The 16,200-nt window shown below is 34.4% G+C and overlaps 1 protein-coding gene across 2 annotated transcripts in view; it reads left to right on the top strand.

Annotated features, from left to right (window-relative positions):
- Positions 1-4,950: 4,950 nt before the first annotated feature.
- Positions 4,951-16,200, top strand: part of Smp_134910.1 (serine/threonine kinase) — a gene marked incomplete at both ends in the record, with an annotated part of 87,501 nt that continues 76,251 nt past the window's right edge. For both annotated transcript variants that reach the window (XM_018799628.1, XM_018799629.1), the window contains 5 exons: positions 4,951-5,032; positions 11,894-11,988; positions 12,036-12,121; positions 12,177-12,317; positions 14,642-14,758. In XM_018799628.1, the coding sequence (XP_018651398.1) occupies positions 4,951-5,032; positions 11,894-11,988; positions 12,036-12,121; positions 12,177-12,317; positions 14,642-14,758 (521 nt within the window). The remainder of the gene's footprint in view (positions 5,033-11,893; positions 11,989-12,035; positions 12,122-12,176; positions 12,318-14,641; positions 14,759-16,200) is intronic.

The following is a 16,200-nucleotide window of genomic DNA, read 5'->3' as shown; positions in this document are numbered from 1 at the left end:
ATGATCGGTTTACTGATTCGATTAGATTATGGTAGAAACTCGGTTAACAGCAAAGTATACCAGTGTTTTAAAGTTGCTTTCTAAGCCACTTCACATCTTATAACCTCCATAACATTCTGCAACCACATTACCAACCTAGTGATCTATACCCAACCTTCCACTACACTTCTCGTACATTAGGCAGCATGGCTAAGATACTTGTTCGAATTTCGCTGAACTTTTGTTGGCATACAGTGGTCATAATAACAGTAACTTCAATTAATTCCTTAATAATGTGAAGTAACTTAATAAAATTCATCGTTAAACACCAGTGAAATAGTTTCCAGAAAATTTTTAAGGGAGAAATTTCATATAGAGTTCCACTTTCAATTTAAAGCAAATGCTTCCCATGGAAATAATTTAATTTGAACTCCCTTGAGAAACCATTTGTAATCAATTAAATAATTGCTCTGGTGCGAAAAAGTACGGCCATAAACAAATGGAACAGATATTTTAATATTACTCAAACCCCTCACTATTTCTTTAATATTTGTGGCCACACCATTGGGAGTTAACCTTCGGGACACAAAAAAGCAACATTCACTTTAGTGTCAGACAGCTTCTAGTATATGTTACTAGATTGTGTTGTTACAGACAGTCGCCATTTATTTCATTATTAATTGTGGGCGAATTTGGTTCTCTTACTGAATTGGCTCAATTTTTTTCTTCTTTTTATCCCTTGTCGCTTTCTTTACTCACGTTCTTCAAGCATAAAATGTACTGGTAGGTCAGTTGCAAACTCCTACTCAGAGGTATGTCAATGAATCCTAGCTAAATGATCTATTAGGTTGAACAACGGATCACTAAAGTTTGAACTACGCACCGAAAACCGTCAAGACAAAAAACATCAAAGCTGTTTGACCGATTATAGGTCATGGAATGGCCCACTCAAAAGCGTACGTGCTCTGTGGGTCTCCGAAAACTCTGATAAATGAATCCAACCGATCTGACAAGCTTCTAATTGTCATGTATGGTCCCCAAATAATCTATATCATACAGGCGCAATTGTTAGACATTTAGTTCGTGGTACGACATCAACGTTAGCTAAGAATTCACGCAATCCACGTACAACTTGGGTATATCCATGATTCAAAATTTTTAATTTACAGTGGCCTTTCTCTAGAAAATCTTGTTTTCTTCATTATCGGTTTAAGGTAGTTTATCTAAACGTATTTTGTGATTGCAGTTGTCTGTGACCATTCACAAGCAGGCGTGCTTGCGATAATCATGGTTTCTTGCCTATGTGGCCTATTTTAACACCTAGTCCACCAGGTTACTACAGTTGTCAAAGGCAGCTATGTTCTATCAGTGGTTTCAATGCTGTGGGATCTTGTAGATCTTGTAGAATATGTGGTCACATAAAGACAATTCTACAACTTTGTGATTAGGTCTTTTAGTATAGTAGCAAAGATAAGCGCACTAACATCGAACTAGACTATAACTTTACAAAGTACTTAATAATCAAAAAGTGTTGTCGATAAAACGGATCACGTATCTATCGTCAAGGATTTGAGCAACAGTTTCCAACAGCTAGTCAAAATACTACAACAATCAGTCTCCCCACAACGTAACCTAAATCTGGGTTCAGCAGAATCTGACTTTCAATAGTCCAGCATCATGCGTCGACAAAAATACTATGGTGGAATCTCACCCAAAGTCAAATAACAAAGACCTAGTCATAGAAAATTGAGAACAACAAATCATAGTTACAATATGTCCTAGATAAAACCCAAAGTACAAAGCAGGGTAAAAGAATAAAGCAATAATGACATTCCCCGATAAAGCACCTTAGAGACATCGTCAAAGTGTTGCTTTTATTACAAAACTTTTTCACATATGAAAACTATGATCCTACATGAATGTACATATTTTATCTTGGAGATTTGCCTGTCTGTATTGGCCTAAATTATTCTTTGTCTTTTTCCACGTCTAGGCCGAAACACAACTGTTTGTTGGGAAATTGGGATGAAGCAAACCTACAAGCTTCATTTCATTATTCATTATTATGTTTAGCCTTTGTTTCCACCAAATATAACATACGAAATTAACTAGCAACTTATATTCATCATGAACTTTATTCATGAAGTCAATAATAGGCAATGTAGCTCACATTATAGACTTCGAACACCTCTCAAAATAGTGTTGATGAGCTGTTAAATCTTGTAAATTACATTAATCAACCCTTACCGCATCAACAGATGTAAGGAGTGCCGAATACGAGCTATGGTGACTGTTATAAGAAGATTGATGCCCATTAGAAGAACCTGACCAAAATATGGAGTCATACAGATTTATGAAAACGGAATCATTTGATAACATAAATACTACCCATTTTTAAATGTGTAATAAAAAAGACATAATGGTATTATTTGCGTTTTTAGTATTCTGTATTCCACGGCAGTACCCGAATTTATTTGGCTTAAAAACCTACAAACAATTACCGATTGGAGAGTCCTTGATAACAGATGATTGAATCAACCTAATCACGCCTAAAGGGGGAGCTCTGAAAGGGGCAGAATCTTTCACGTATCTGGATAAAAAAGGAAGATCTGATGCAAATGTAAAGACAAGGTTCAACAAAGCAAGGACACCATTCCTACAGTTGAAGAACTTATGGAGCTCAAAACAACTGTCAACTAACATCAAAGTCACAACCTTCAATACAAACCTCAACACAGTTCTACGGTAAGGAGCTGAAACTTAGAGAACTACTACAAACATCATCAAAAACGTACAGGTATTTATAAAGTTTTCTACGCAAGATACTCAGTGTCCGTTGTTCGCCAGATATCATCAACAACAGCCTACTGTGGGAAAGAACAAAACAGCTTCCAACTAAAGAGGAAATTAGGAAAAGACGATGGAAGTGGATATGAGGTACATTGCAGAAGTCATCAAACTACATCAAGAGGCAAGCGCTAACTGGAAATCATGAGGGGAAACGGAAGATATGAAGACCAAAAGGTACGCTGCTCTGAGAATTGGGAGCAGACATCCAAAGGATGAATAGCAACTGGAAAGGTCCGTTCAGGACACAGTTGGATGGATAATGCCAGTGGGCAGCTTATGCTCAGCCACGAGGGGTAACAGGCGTAAGTAGATTCCCTGATACTTAGTTGCAATATATGCAGAAATCGTCTTCTGTCATATTCGCCCAAGCTTGAGTTAGCCTTATTATCTAAGGCGATGGATAGACGAGTGCAATATAGATATTTGGAGACAGATTCTGGCGATCATAAAAGTCCGCATCGTACGGTAGGCAGACCTACCGACTGTGTTTTGCCTAAAAGGAATAATTGCTTCACTGAACAACTAAACTTCATGAAATAAGTGTTTTAACTATTACACGATTTAGTACTCCTTACTATTCCCTTTCGTAATGTTCATGGTTGTTTTACACTCCTGCTTTTTCAAAAGTACACACAGCTCCCAGGTCGCGGGGTTTTAGTTCTACGGATTTCATAGATTTTATAAATTTGCAAATATGGTTGGATAAAAAATTCAACACTATTAAAGAAAATATTTCATGTAACACTAAGCGTAAGTAGCATCCAAAATTGAAGATATCAAACTATAGTGTGGGAACATCGATTTGGTTGTGAAAGACGTATTGTTGATGTAATATCCTATGATTAGTAGTTTCAACGTTTATTGTCACGCAAAAAACGACACTTTTCGCGTTATGCTCGATTTGGTCACCCCTTTAACTTTATTAGTCTATCAAAATGTAGTCTATGTGTTATTTCAGTCGCTTCTAGTCTTTAATGGTAGAAATAGGAGACATAATGTATCAAATTTATTCTATGGTTTTCAGCACCTTAAAAATCCTATATCTCGTTGATCATGTCGATAAGAGTTTACGAAATCACATGCTGTATTAAAAAATCCCTGTAATACACGACTAAATGCTAAGTATGAAGCTTCAAATCCAAACAATTCGGCATTGGGCTTTAAGTTTTGTGAGAATGTTCTTTCAATGATCAGTTCACATAACAAATCTAGCTATCACTTTGAACGAAAATGCCCATCAATCTATATTGTCCCTCTCGTTTACCCACTAGAAGGGTGCAGTGTGAACGAAATAGCTGTACGGTTAACGACTCATTAGAAATCGCAATTTCCGGGTGTTAGCACGCTTAAAGTCATTCATACTAACTTACCCCAATATTTGTATCACAAAAACAATGAGTAAAGCCATATATGTCGATAATGTTTAGCATTTGAGAGACTCACTGCTCAGTCTCACCAATAAATTAATTGGAATACAAATAACAGAAAATGAATTTTTACGAAATAAGAAATGTTTTTTCGGATAAATGAAACTTATTATGTTTTTAGCATGCATTTTGTAACAGCCAATTATTAAAAGTGTACAAATTTCCAGAAAATGTGCTCAAAAACTGCCCATTCATGTTATTAAAGGTTTGATGCTAGTTTTTCTGGGACTCTCTGAACTTTGCACATTATCTCACAAATATTATGTGGACTAAGCTCCAATGGAAAATGGTAGGGTTATTTGAAACTATTAACGTCTAACAGAAATTAGACATTGATACATTTTAAACTGATAGGTTCGTTCACACCATAGTTTGGTAGCTTGTATTTCAATGTCTTTCTAGACTTCACTGTATTTCACATTTCGAGAATCGTTAGATTCTTCCGAACATTAGATTTCATGTGCGCAGTGCAGACCGTTTCAGATCTTCTCAGACCTATTTCACGTGAAAGTTTTGACAGAAGGACAGAATTTTCCCCATTTGCATTACATTTTAAGACTATTTAAATGTAAAAAGTACACTATTTAGTCACTAAAAAAACCTCCATTCTTTTCTTCCACTCCTTCAAATTTTATCTATTTCTGTATTTTAACAGTAATAAAGACAATTACCGTAAGAGTTTTGATGTCCGAAGATGTCCCATCGTAATTACGTACGTGAAGAGCAGTATGTAGGACCGTACAGACTTGAGAAGACGTTGGGAAAAGGCCAGACAGGTTAGTTGATCTAATACCATAGTCTTGTTTAAATTATGTGGTTTGTGATGTATAGAAACATAAATTTCATCTTTGATGGTTTGAATTGTTTTGTTGTTGATATTTTAACTGGATTTTGATCAGTCGAATCCCAGAGTGAACATTAACTCTGAGATTCAGGTGGATCTGGCTAATAAGTCCACTCCATGTATTTTATGTGTGAGTGTTAGTGTAGCTCATATATGCTCCCGATAGTCTTAAGTAAGATATTCTAGCGAATAAACTGAATGCTTGCTGATAGTCGAGTCGATTGTTCAGCGGTATACCTTTTCCAGTGTATATGTATAACGTTTGACCATTAAAGACAAAAACATGTGAATTTTGATTTTTGGTCCAGGTTGCCCGGAAAAAAGGTTGCATCCACTCCCTTCTAAATTCATTTAGTGATTAACTTTCTGGAATTTCCTGAAAACTGTTCTGTAGCACTCTATGTTTTTTCAAATTTCGCTTGGGTGAATTGAGGAATTATTTGTTGCTTTAGATCTGTGTCTCAGTAGCAGAAAAGGAATCTTGGTTACAGAGAAGTATGGTTCTGGAAACTAAGAGAAAAAATAAATTAATCACGAATGTAGGTGATGGAGGAGCAATATTTAGATTAATCTCCTTCAGTATCTACAGAATTGAGGCAATCATGAAGATTTCTTTTTAAGGATTCAGCAGAAGCCTTAGCTATAGACCAGTCCTGGTTTCGAGTCCCATTGGTGAGGGAGTCCCATACTAGGACGCAACAGCCGTCCGGTGATTCCAGGTTTTTAATAGTTATTTAGCATTCATTCATCATACCAATTAAAACTTAGCAATCCTTACAGCCCTATGCTGATGATATTTTATTGTTCATTTCTTATCGCCGAAGCTGTCGTCATACATATGGTGAAACCTTACCCAAGTGAACGGAGTGAATTATTAGACTTTTATCTTTGCTGTAATTATTATCAAACTTATCATTATTAAGTGGAGTTTTCAAAGCCAACCCATTCCATAATTTTCTTACTCGACCTACTCGAACATTATAAACAAGCTTTTGTGTTCCTTTACTACTGTATGTGGAATAAATCAAGTTTTATCAGGTAAGGTCTTGTTTAGCTAGCGAAATAGGACAGACTAGCAATGCAACCAGATCTAAACCAATTACTGATAAATGCTGATCCATACCAATCAATCAAATGTTTTGTATTGGTAATTGCTAATGAGTTGCTATAAACTACTTAATGTTCCTTGATTATCTTCACTATTGGGATCATGTTGAAAATGAATTAACTGAAATATTGTTCAGTATTATTTAATTAACCAGAAGTACGTAACAAATTTCTTCTTGGCTGATGTTCTTCCTGTTTTATAGTTGAAGAGCTGATAAAACATGTGAAAGTCGGTCAAATATGGCCGAACTTCAATCATAGTTTTTGATGATTGGTGTATTATTCTGTATGAAATTTATTTATCAACCTTTCTTGCCTTATGTTTAAATTCTACTTCCCAACTACCGCGAGGAGTTTTATTTCTATTTTTTCGTTTCTTTTAATCCCTTCTTGATGTGTCAATGTAAAGCGTGACAATCGTAAAGTCATCCATTAGCGTTGCTAAAGTTTCCGATTTTCTTCTGTTTATCTGTCTGTACGTCTTTTATGGGGTTACCAGATGAAATAGTAATCCTACTTCACACATAAAACGATTTCTAACGACTACATCACGATTTAATCCCAATGAATACTATAAAAATCTAGTAAAGCTTCACGACGGACTTCATTTTAGTGTAGGCAAGAATAATAATGTGGTTAACATTTGCTTTTGTGGATACGTAGTTGAATCCCTTAAAATGTAAATAGTTTCCTTCATCTGGTGCTTTAGCAGAATGCTTGTTATTTATTTATTGTGCATTTCCGTTACTGTCATGTCATCCGATTGTATACTTCTCATAATTGAATCATTCAGCCATTAATGTCTACCACGGGTTATAGCCTGAGTTTAAACTTACTGAAAACAATGATATCACATAGTTCTTATCAACATCTCATAACGCTATATGCTACTTTAAATGGAATGAATCGTGATTCCCTATTGTCTATGTTTTACCAGACTCCAAATATGATTATCTTTTGACTATTTATGCCCAATCCGGTATTTTATGTTGATACATTTCTCTGTTCACGTCTTTTTAATTTCAGGCTCTTGAAGTCACTTTAGGGTCAGAAACCTCGTTTTTGACAGACAAAGGAATTCGAATAAACCGAATTTCCATTTTTTAAACTCATGAGGCAGTAACATCTCTGTGGTTATTCAAAATGACAGTCGTTAGAACGAGATATTGTTTTCCTGTTTTTATGGTGGTTAACTGGTAGCCTTCTCTTAATAGTTTTTCAGCGTAGTGAAAACATTTTTAGGACAAAATTGCAGGTGGACACTAAGAAAAACAATGTGCCAAATGTATTGGTTCATATTCTCATTCTTTGTCGACAACAATAACAGAGAAAAATTGTTAAATCAACAAAAAGAAATAGAAAATAAATTTACTTATGGCAATAGATTGTCTTGTATTTAGCGAGTAATGAAGACTAGGCCTATTAGTACCAGTAGGATAGGCTTTGAGCCGAGCAAACTTGTGACCGTAGCCAATGGTTATTGGAATGTTGAAAATCCACAGTGAAAGAGCATAAAATTCTATAAAATGTTTCAAACGGTTAATCGATTATTACCTTGTTTGAAACCAGTGATTCGTCTACTGTCTGCTTAGATTTATCTCAGTCAGCGACATGTTTTCGATATAAATAGCTAAATGTGTCAGTTAAATCTCACTCTTTTTTTCAATTCTAGGAAAATTAATTAGTTGTCTTTAGTGATCGATATTATCATATGCGAAATGCTTGTTTCGAAAGTTGAAAATATAGCCACCACACTTAAATCCAATCATATAAAGACATATGTTATCTTTCCGAGTCTTAGTCACAATGCAATCCACTAATTATGTACTGTTTGAATATTGTCTATTTAAGCCTGTTCGCTGTTTATATTAGACTGCTGCTGGTGCATTTTTGTTTTTATGTAGCTATACAGTATATTGCCATGGTTAAGTGTGTATCAGGTATAAGTTCTCGTTAATGAAATGAATAAGGTTTTTGTTCGATATATAGATCGCGTTTAGTCATATGGAGGACATCATGTTATGTCATTCATTTATGAACTATTTTCCAAATGTGTACTGAGACGATAGGTTGATTGCTTTTTTTTCGAATCCAATTAAACTAGGCGTAGAAACTGTTCAGTTTTTTTCTGCATTTGACCTTTAGAGTATAAGGAGTAGTAATCCAAGCATTTGAATTTCAACCCTTAGGTCGGTGGTTCAAACCCTCCTTCTCTTAATTCAGTTTGGAAAAACTAACAGCATCAATAGCCATCAAACAGTATAGCTTAAAGCCATTTGCATTAGTATGCACCTGGAAAGTTAAGTTCTATACGTTTATTATGATTGATGAATATTGATACAGTACTTCCTCCAAAACGCTTACACTTCAGTCTCCCAATTATTCTACATCATGCTGTATATTAGTCTTCGAAAGAAACCTTGAATTGTGTTTTAGTCAGAACACAGGTTCATCCATTGTAATTTAATTGAATATATCAATAAATATTAGTTATCGTTTTGTAAGTCCAATATTTCTTCCACTCACATACTCTAACAGGTTGATAATCCATATCAAATTCAGTAGTAAAATACACCATAATCGTCAACATCTTTAATGTTGTTTAGTAAAATAAATTTGTCATTTTATGAGTCATCAAGTCTATTTGATTTTCTTTCTTTTTTCCACATCATTTTACAATGTTGCAAGAATAATTCTTTTAAATAGGGCGTTAGTATTCCAAAACTCATGTTTTTTTGCTTATGAACTGAATGGGTTACTTCTCCACCCAATAATTTACAACTTGTTCACCACTCTGATGATTGTATATTATTTTAAAAGTTTTGTAGTGTAAAATGTAAGTTGAGTTTCTAACCTGGAGAGAAAAAAAAGATAGTTACCAAATTCATTTTGAAATTACATGAGTAACTAAATTGTATAAGCTATCTAATCAGTAACCAGTCGTTACATAAAGTGAATTGTATTTTACATTTTGGTGAAAGCCTTTAATATGTCCTTAGGAAATAAGAAAAAGTAACTATTAAGAGGGAAATTACCTTCTTATTCAATTCAAATTCTTTTAAGGAAATTTAGAAGCTAGCTTGTCCTTATGTATAGTGGTATCACGCAAATTTCGTATATTTAAAGAATATTTTTCATCAGGAACTGATGTCATTACAAACCACGAATCACAAGATAATTGTTTGAAACTTCTCATTAGCGGTTTGTTATCACTGACCTCACATTGAGTGGAATCCAAGGGCTTTAATTTTCTCAGAAAGCACATTACCTTTATATCATTGAGTTCAAAACCAACCGTCCAGAGATTAGATTCAGTCTTTTTCTGTTACTAACCGATGCTAGGTCGATTACATAGGTTGGTTACTGTCTGTTATTTGTGACTTGATTGATTCTTTCACCTTGGTGAGAGGGGAGCTAGTCACTATTGAGCAGTCAGTCATCGTCAATGTAAGATTTAGCACGGAATTTTTACTAAGTGAATTGGCTAGTTCATGGATAATTGAATGCCTGATTGCCTAAATAAAACAATATCAAGTAACCCAGTGTGAAATCCCCTACATTTTCTTTATGTAATCAAGGAAATCAGATTTTTCGTTATTTATTTCATAAAAAATCCGTAATAAAGGAAAATTATTCCTAATAAGTTGGACTAACCAGTGATAGTTTCCCCTGTTTTTTTTCTAAACAGTAAATTGTGCTATCTAAATAGGTCTTATCTGTACTAGATAATAACCGTACTTATTTAAGATACCAACTAATAAGTGTAATTATTCCATTATGTTTTAGTTTTCAAGTAACTTTACCAACTATGCTAGAAGTTTTAGAGTAACCTACAGGTTTTCTGCATGAACTATGCGAATTGATAGATAAAACATTATATATATTAGTCCACATTTGAACTACGGAGACGAAATAATTGTTGCCACACTAGCTGATAGTTTGTTCCTAAATTTCCGAACCAGTTAGTTTCATTTGCTATCTGTTGACCCATTTCATATTTAAACTCTACTTGGAAATCCTAGGAAATCAGATACCAGCCAAGTATCTACTAATAGCTTTGATCAAATGATCCATTTTAATCAAAAATTGTTGTTATCTGATCAGTATAACTATACACAGAATATCTAAAAATTATTTAGGAAGTAGACTGACATTTCCCATCAAGCAAAAACCCACTTCAATCCTTCATTGTTCAAAATTAATGTAACTCATCGGGTATGTTTATACACTTGGCTTTGAGCCACTTTTGCAATGTGAGAACCACGGATATCTACCACTTGGCTGCCAAAATCGTAGTAGGTGGGTTGGATCTCTAATCTTAAATTTTGTAATTAAAAGTCAACTACTTTCTCCAATAAATCACCACTCCACTGAATTCCAATCATTACTTAAGAGAATATTTCCTAAATTTACTCCTCTGTGTCTATTTTTATTTGTTGTAACTGTAATGATAGGCTGACAAATTATGGTTATCGCTACCATATACCGTAAATAAATGAAAACTTTTTGTTTCTTAAGTGTTCACTGAAGTGTATTCATTCAAACAAACCGGTTAAGTTATCGTTTGAAATCATAATAATGATTACAGAAACACTGTAAATTGATATTATTGTTTAAATTGTTGTAATTCACCAAGTATTGGTTTATGTTCTTGGTTTTTCGTATTATAATGTATGAATTATTAATACCATTGTAGCTGTAAATAATTCCCCAAAATCAATAGCTTTCTAAGTTTCGACATTGGATGCTGACCACGTTGTTTAAGTGGACTTGTTTAACTGTAGGCTTTCGGTCATGCATCTGCACCAGATCACGTTTCAACTCGACGTGGGACACTGCTCCTACGTTTCTATAGCCAGCTTATAGTAAAGGTTCCTCGATATATTGGTAACGTATCAAATATATCTTTCCTACCTCTTCTCGTCTGACTTCTGATTTCCTCTGGCCGGGAACGATCGATTATAGAAGATACTACTGGTTGTTAGTTGTAAAACTAGGATATCCGTTGTATCTTCAGTGGTGAGACCAACGTGATCTGGTACACCAAGCGCACAAACTGTGAGTCTGTTCCATTTTGGAATATTATTATTCACGTCGGGCTCACCAGTGTAGGATCATCTATGATCTATGTCAAAATGATTGGGGGCCTACTATAGTTAGACGAGAATGGTGACGAACCAACTAACGCTGAAGTTACACCTCGCGACCAGCCCTTACGTGAATTGAACCATCGACGCATCAAAGGATCATGGACGCTATGGAAACTGTACAACACAAAGGATGTTATTACAAGAATATATTGGTTAAGGTACAACCACGAGAGTACAGAAGTGAAAGAACAACCACTGCCGCGTGGGCCAGTCCATGGCGTATATTGACTGGTGCGCGTTGACTATCCTTGACCTTGACAGGGATCGATGATCTGTTCGATATTCAGTGACATTTCACCGACCCTACACCATTTAGCTACTTAACTCGAATTAAAGAGTGATGGTTCTCAGACTGAGACTGGTTACTTTCAACTTTTCATATATTGTATAATCATTTCTATTTATCTATTCAGGTGAACTTATAGGAAACCAGATGAGTTCTATTAATGAAACTGTTAGTTGTATCGGTTTAAACCATGCATACTTAATATACATACTCAACTTTCTTATCTTTTGTTTCCTACTTCATTTTTCAGGACTTGTTAAAATGGGAGTACACTGTGTTACAGGTAAAAAGGTAGCTGTTAAAATAGTCAATCGAGAGAAATTAAGTGATAGTGTCCTTCAAAAGGTAATCTGCTTTTCTAGTTCATTCTTTGTTTTTTTTAACATGAATAGGTTGAAAGAGAAATTGCTATCATGAAACTTATCGAACATCCTCATGTACTTGGATTATATGATGTTTACGAAAATAGACGACATTTGTATGTATTTCTGCATATATGTATGAATAATTGCCTTTTGTCCTTTCTTCTACAGATATCTTATTTTAGAACATGTGTCCGGTGGTGAATTATTTGACTATTTGGTCCGGAAAGGTCGTTTGGCACCAAAAGAAGCAAGAAGGTTTTTTAAACAGATTATATCTGCATTAGACTTTTGTCATAGTCACTGCATATGGTGAGTGATAGTCTCTCTCGATACCTTAATTTATTTCTATTAGTTGACAAGCCTCAAAAGAGATTTATTCTTAAAAACTTGACTTCTTTCTTCTTACTCTTAAACTATCTTACAACATATATATATATATATATATATATATATATATATATATATATATGCTCACACCTATTACCAATCGTGGGGGCGTATAGGCCACCCACCAGCATTGTCCATCCAACTCTGTCCTGGACAGTCCTTTCCAGTTGCTATTCATCCTTTGGATGTCTGCTCCCAATTCTCAGAGCAGTGTGCCTTTTGGTCTTCATATCTTCCGTTTCCCCTCATGATTTCCAGTTAGCGCTTGCCTCTTGATGTAGTTTGATGACTTCTGCAATGTACCTCATATCCACTTCCATCGTCTTTTCCTAATTTCCTCTTTAGTTGGAAGCTGTTTTGTTCTTTCCCACAGTAGGCTGTTGTTGATGATATCTGGCGAACAACGGACACTGAGTATCTTGCGTAGAAAACTGTTTATAAATACTTGCGCGTTTTTGATGATGATTGTAGTAGTTCTCTAAGTTTCAGCTCCTTACCGTAGAACTGTGTTGAGGTTTGTATTGAAGGTTGTGACTTTGATGTTAGTTGACAGTTGTTTTGATTTCCATATGCTTTTCCACTGTAGGAATGATGTTTTTGCTTTGTCGATCCTTGCCTTTACATCTGCATCAGATTCTCCTTGTTTGTCGACGATGCTGTCCAGATACGTGAAGGATTCCACCTCTTCCAGAGCTTCTCCTTTAAGCGTGATTAGGCTCCTGGTCCTGCCAACAGTGTGATTCCTCTGTAGTTTTCACGCTTGCTAACATCTTTGTTTGGTATCTTGAAGAGATATCCTCCTTTCCAGTCTATCGGCACTTGTCTGTCCTCCTAAGTCTTCCTGAATAAAACGTAGAATATATATATATATATATATATATAATGGCCACCAAACAAATCAAGAATGAGAAAGCAGTAGGACCTGACAACGTATCAACTGAAGCACTGAAGTCAGACATAGAAACAACAACAAACAGGCTCCACGTTCTTTTCAGGAAGATAGTTTCGTCTCCACTCTCTTTATCTGTTGCTCGATATAACTTATTTTTAAATAGAAATTAGGAACTTTCCGAACTGCATTGGAAATTCAGTGGTCTATTGAAAACTGTTAGTTCATCATTACTTTTTGGGACTGAGTCGTGAAATAACATGATGGCTCTGAATATTTGATGGCGTTCAAAAGAAACAAAATTTCCTCAATCATGTTTGTTTTATGTTATGTAAACATTATATACGAATAATCTCAGCGATTGAAATCTAAATAATTCCAACTTTTCACTAGTCATACTAATCCAAGCTTTTTGAGAGGAAGAAGCAGAATTGGTAATCCTGATTTCTATTACTTCTTTGAAGAAGCTCAGACCATTCTGGCGGCTGACATGTTGAAGTTATTTGAATTTCAATCGCTGAGATTATTCAAATATAACATTTACATATGATGACTTCTGTTTGCTTGGCGTTTAAATTCTGTCAAACTATCCGTTCAATTTCGAGGAATCTTTACATATATCCTTTGTTTCAACCGAATAATTTCTTTGTATTCCTTTAAAAGTAATGAATAGGTAGAAGTATTTGTTTCTTATTTCATGAAATCGATTATTAGCTCATTTCCTTCTTTAAAATCAATAACTATAGTGTGAAATCTCACTTACAGTAATCTCTGGCAATCGAATTGACAGAAAACAATTTTCACTGTTTTGTGTTAACCAATCAAAGTCATCTATTACTAGTTGTCAATATCTCACTGTTGTCCTCTACACTCTTTTTCATAGTATGTTTCAACTGTATTTTTCATTATGAAAACCAGAATGTTGAAAATTTTTGTTTAGAAGATTGCATTTGTTTTTTTCCATTAGGCCGATGAATCGATATTCAATAGATGATACTTCAAAAACTAATGAACTATTTGTTTCTAATTTATTTATTCATTATGTTCATTCATCTGTTGAAGTTTGATACAACTTTATATCTCATTTATATTGGTTGTTTGAATCTCTCAATTAGGACTGCAATTGATGCAGTCTCTTTATGGCGTATGTACATTCTGTGCAAACTACCTCAATATTGCCATTAATCCATAGATATTTTAAGTGGATGTGAATGGTGGTTAGCAATGGAGTGTTAAACAATCCAAAACACATGTCCTGGATTCCACCATCCATCTCTGCTTAAGATTTATATATATCATTATTTTTATTTTATTAAATAATATTTACTCGTTATTTTCACTTATACTTTAATTAAAGTCATAGAGATTTAAAACCGGAAAATCTTTTACTTGATGATCAATTAAATATACGTGTCGCTGATTTTGGTATGGCATCATTACAACCTGAGGGTTCATTGTTAGAAACTAGTTGTGGGTAAGTGTATTCTTGAATTTTCTCTCCGTTTTCTTTATTTTTTAAAAAAGCCCTCATATTGTATTATTGTTATTAATTCTTTATTATTTAAGTAAGATGATTTTGTGAAGGTGACATTTGCTAACTTTTAAAAAAATTATTTAAAGACAATTGTTTATGTCTGGTTTGAGATTCCAGAATTGTTTTTATTCATATTCTCTACATAGAATGGAATTTAGTAACTTGAAGATTTGTAACAAAGATGACACCTCTAGATAAATAAGTGCTAATTCAATAATCTACATCTTCAAATTCAATCATTTTATGTTATAAACTAATCTTCTTTTAATAATATTCACTGAATAATTATCTCATTCTCAATATGACTGATTTCCTACTTAGAACTAGAAGAATTTCTATCTAATTGTTTGAGACTAATGAACACATGGTTATTATTAAATTAATTAAAGATATGATTAACAATAATAATTTAGTTGAGATCATGAGTCAATTGAAGCTAGATCACCATGGAAAACCTGGAAGCACTGGACGGCCGTTTCGTCCTATTGTGGGACTCCTGGGTCCTGGGTTCGAGTCTCGCGGGGCAGGATCGCGTTACCCACTTAGCTACTGAGTCCTAACAGCCACTTGCTTGTGAATTGGGGTGAAGTTTAAATTCACTTAGTATTGCTTGTTTGAATCATCCCATTGATGTTTAGGACTGCAGTTGATCAGTCTCTTGTTAGCATATGTGCATGCTGTGCGTATTGCCTGGATATAACCTAAATTCACTAGCATTATAAGCAAAGATGGATAGTGGCTAGCAGTGGAATCCAGGACGCGCGTTTCGTCCAATGTTATGATTGTCCAAATTTCTGTTCCACATCATTGATTGACCATTCTCTTCCTCAACATCATCATTACTATTATTATCACTATAATCTACTTGGTACTGTTTGGTTATTTTGTATATATGTATAGTTAATTGTATTTTACGTATTCACTGTACTTCCAGTGATCTCAAAGTCTTTTTTTCCTATTTAAGATATGATAATTGGATGTTATTATCGACAAGCATTTGATCCATTTGTGATAGAAACAACTGCAGCAATTTCATTTATATTTTTTTCGATATATTCTTTTATTACTAGTTACTATTGTTACTGTCGATCCATTATTTTGGAAGTAGTAAGAGAAAAGGTATTCTGTCTTATTTCCATTTATAAGATATCTATATTTTCAACGCCATCAACGCTCTATTAGACTTAAAAGTTATTGTTAGGATGTCATTGTTTCCTGTAAAGTTGTGATTGGTTAAACAGTATTTTTATCCACCTTATTCAAGTGTTCTATAATGTCAGTCTTCATATCCCAGTTCTAGTAAATACATTTTACATTCCAATTGCTCCTTACTTTGCTAGATATTCTTAACTATTCAATTGTTATCTTTACTAGACGACAGT

The sequence above is a fragment of the Schistosoma mansoni genome, chromosome 3 (genome assembly GCF_000237925.1).
Source record: "Schistosoma mansoni strain Puerto Rico chromosome 3, complete genome".
Lineage (NCBI taxonomy): Eukaryota > Metazoa > Platyhelminthes > Trematoda > Strigeidida > Schistosomatidae > Schistosoma > Schistosoma mansoni.
The sequence above is the reverse complement of the archived record's forward strand: the minus strand, read 5'-3'. Positions and strand labels throughout refer to the sequence as shown.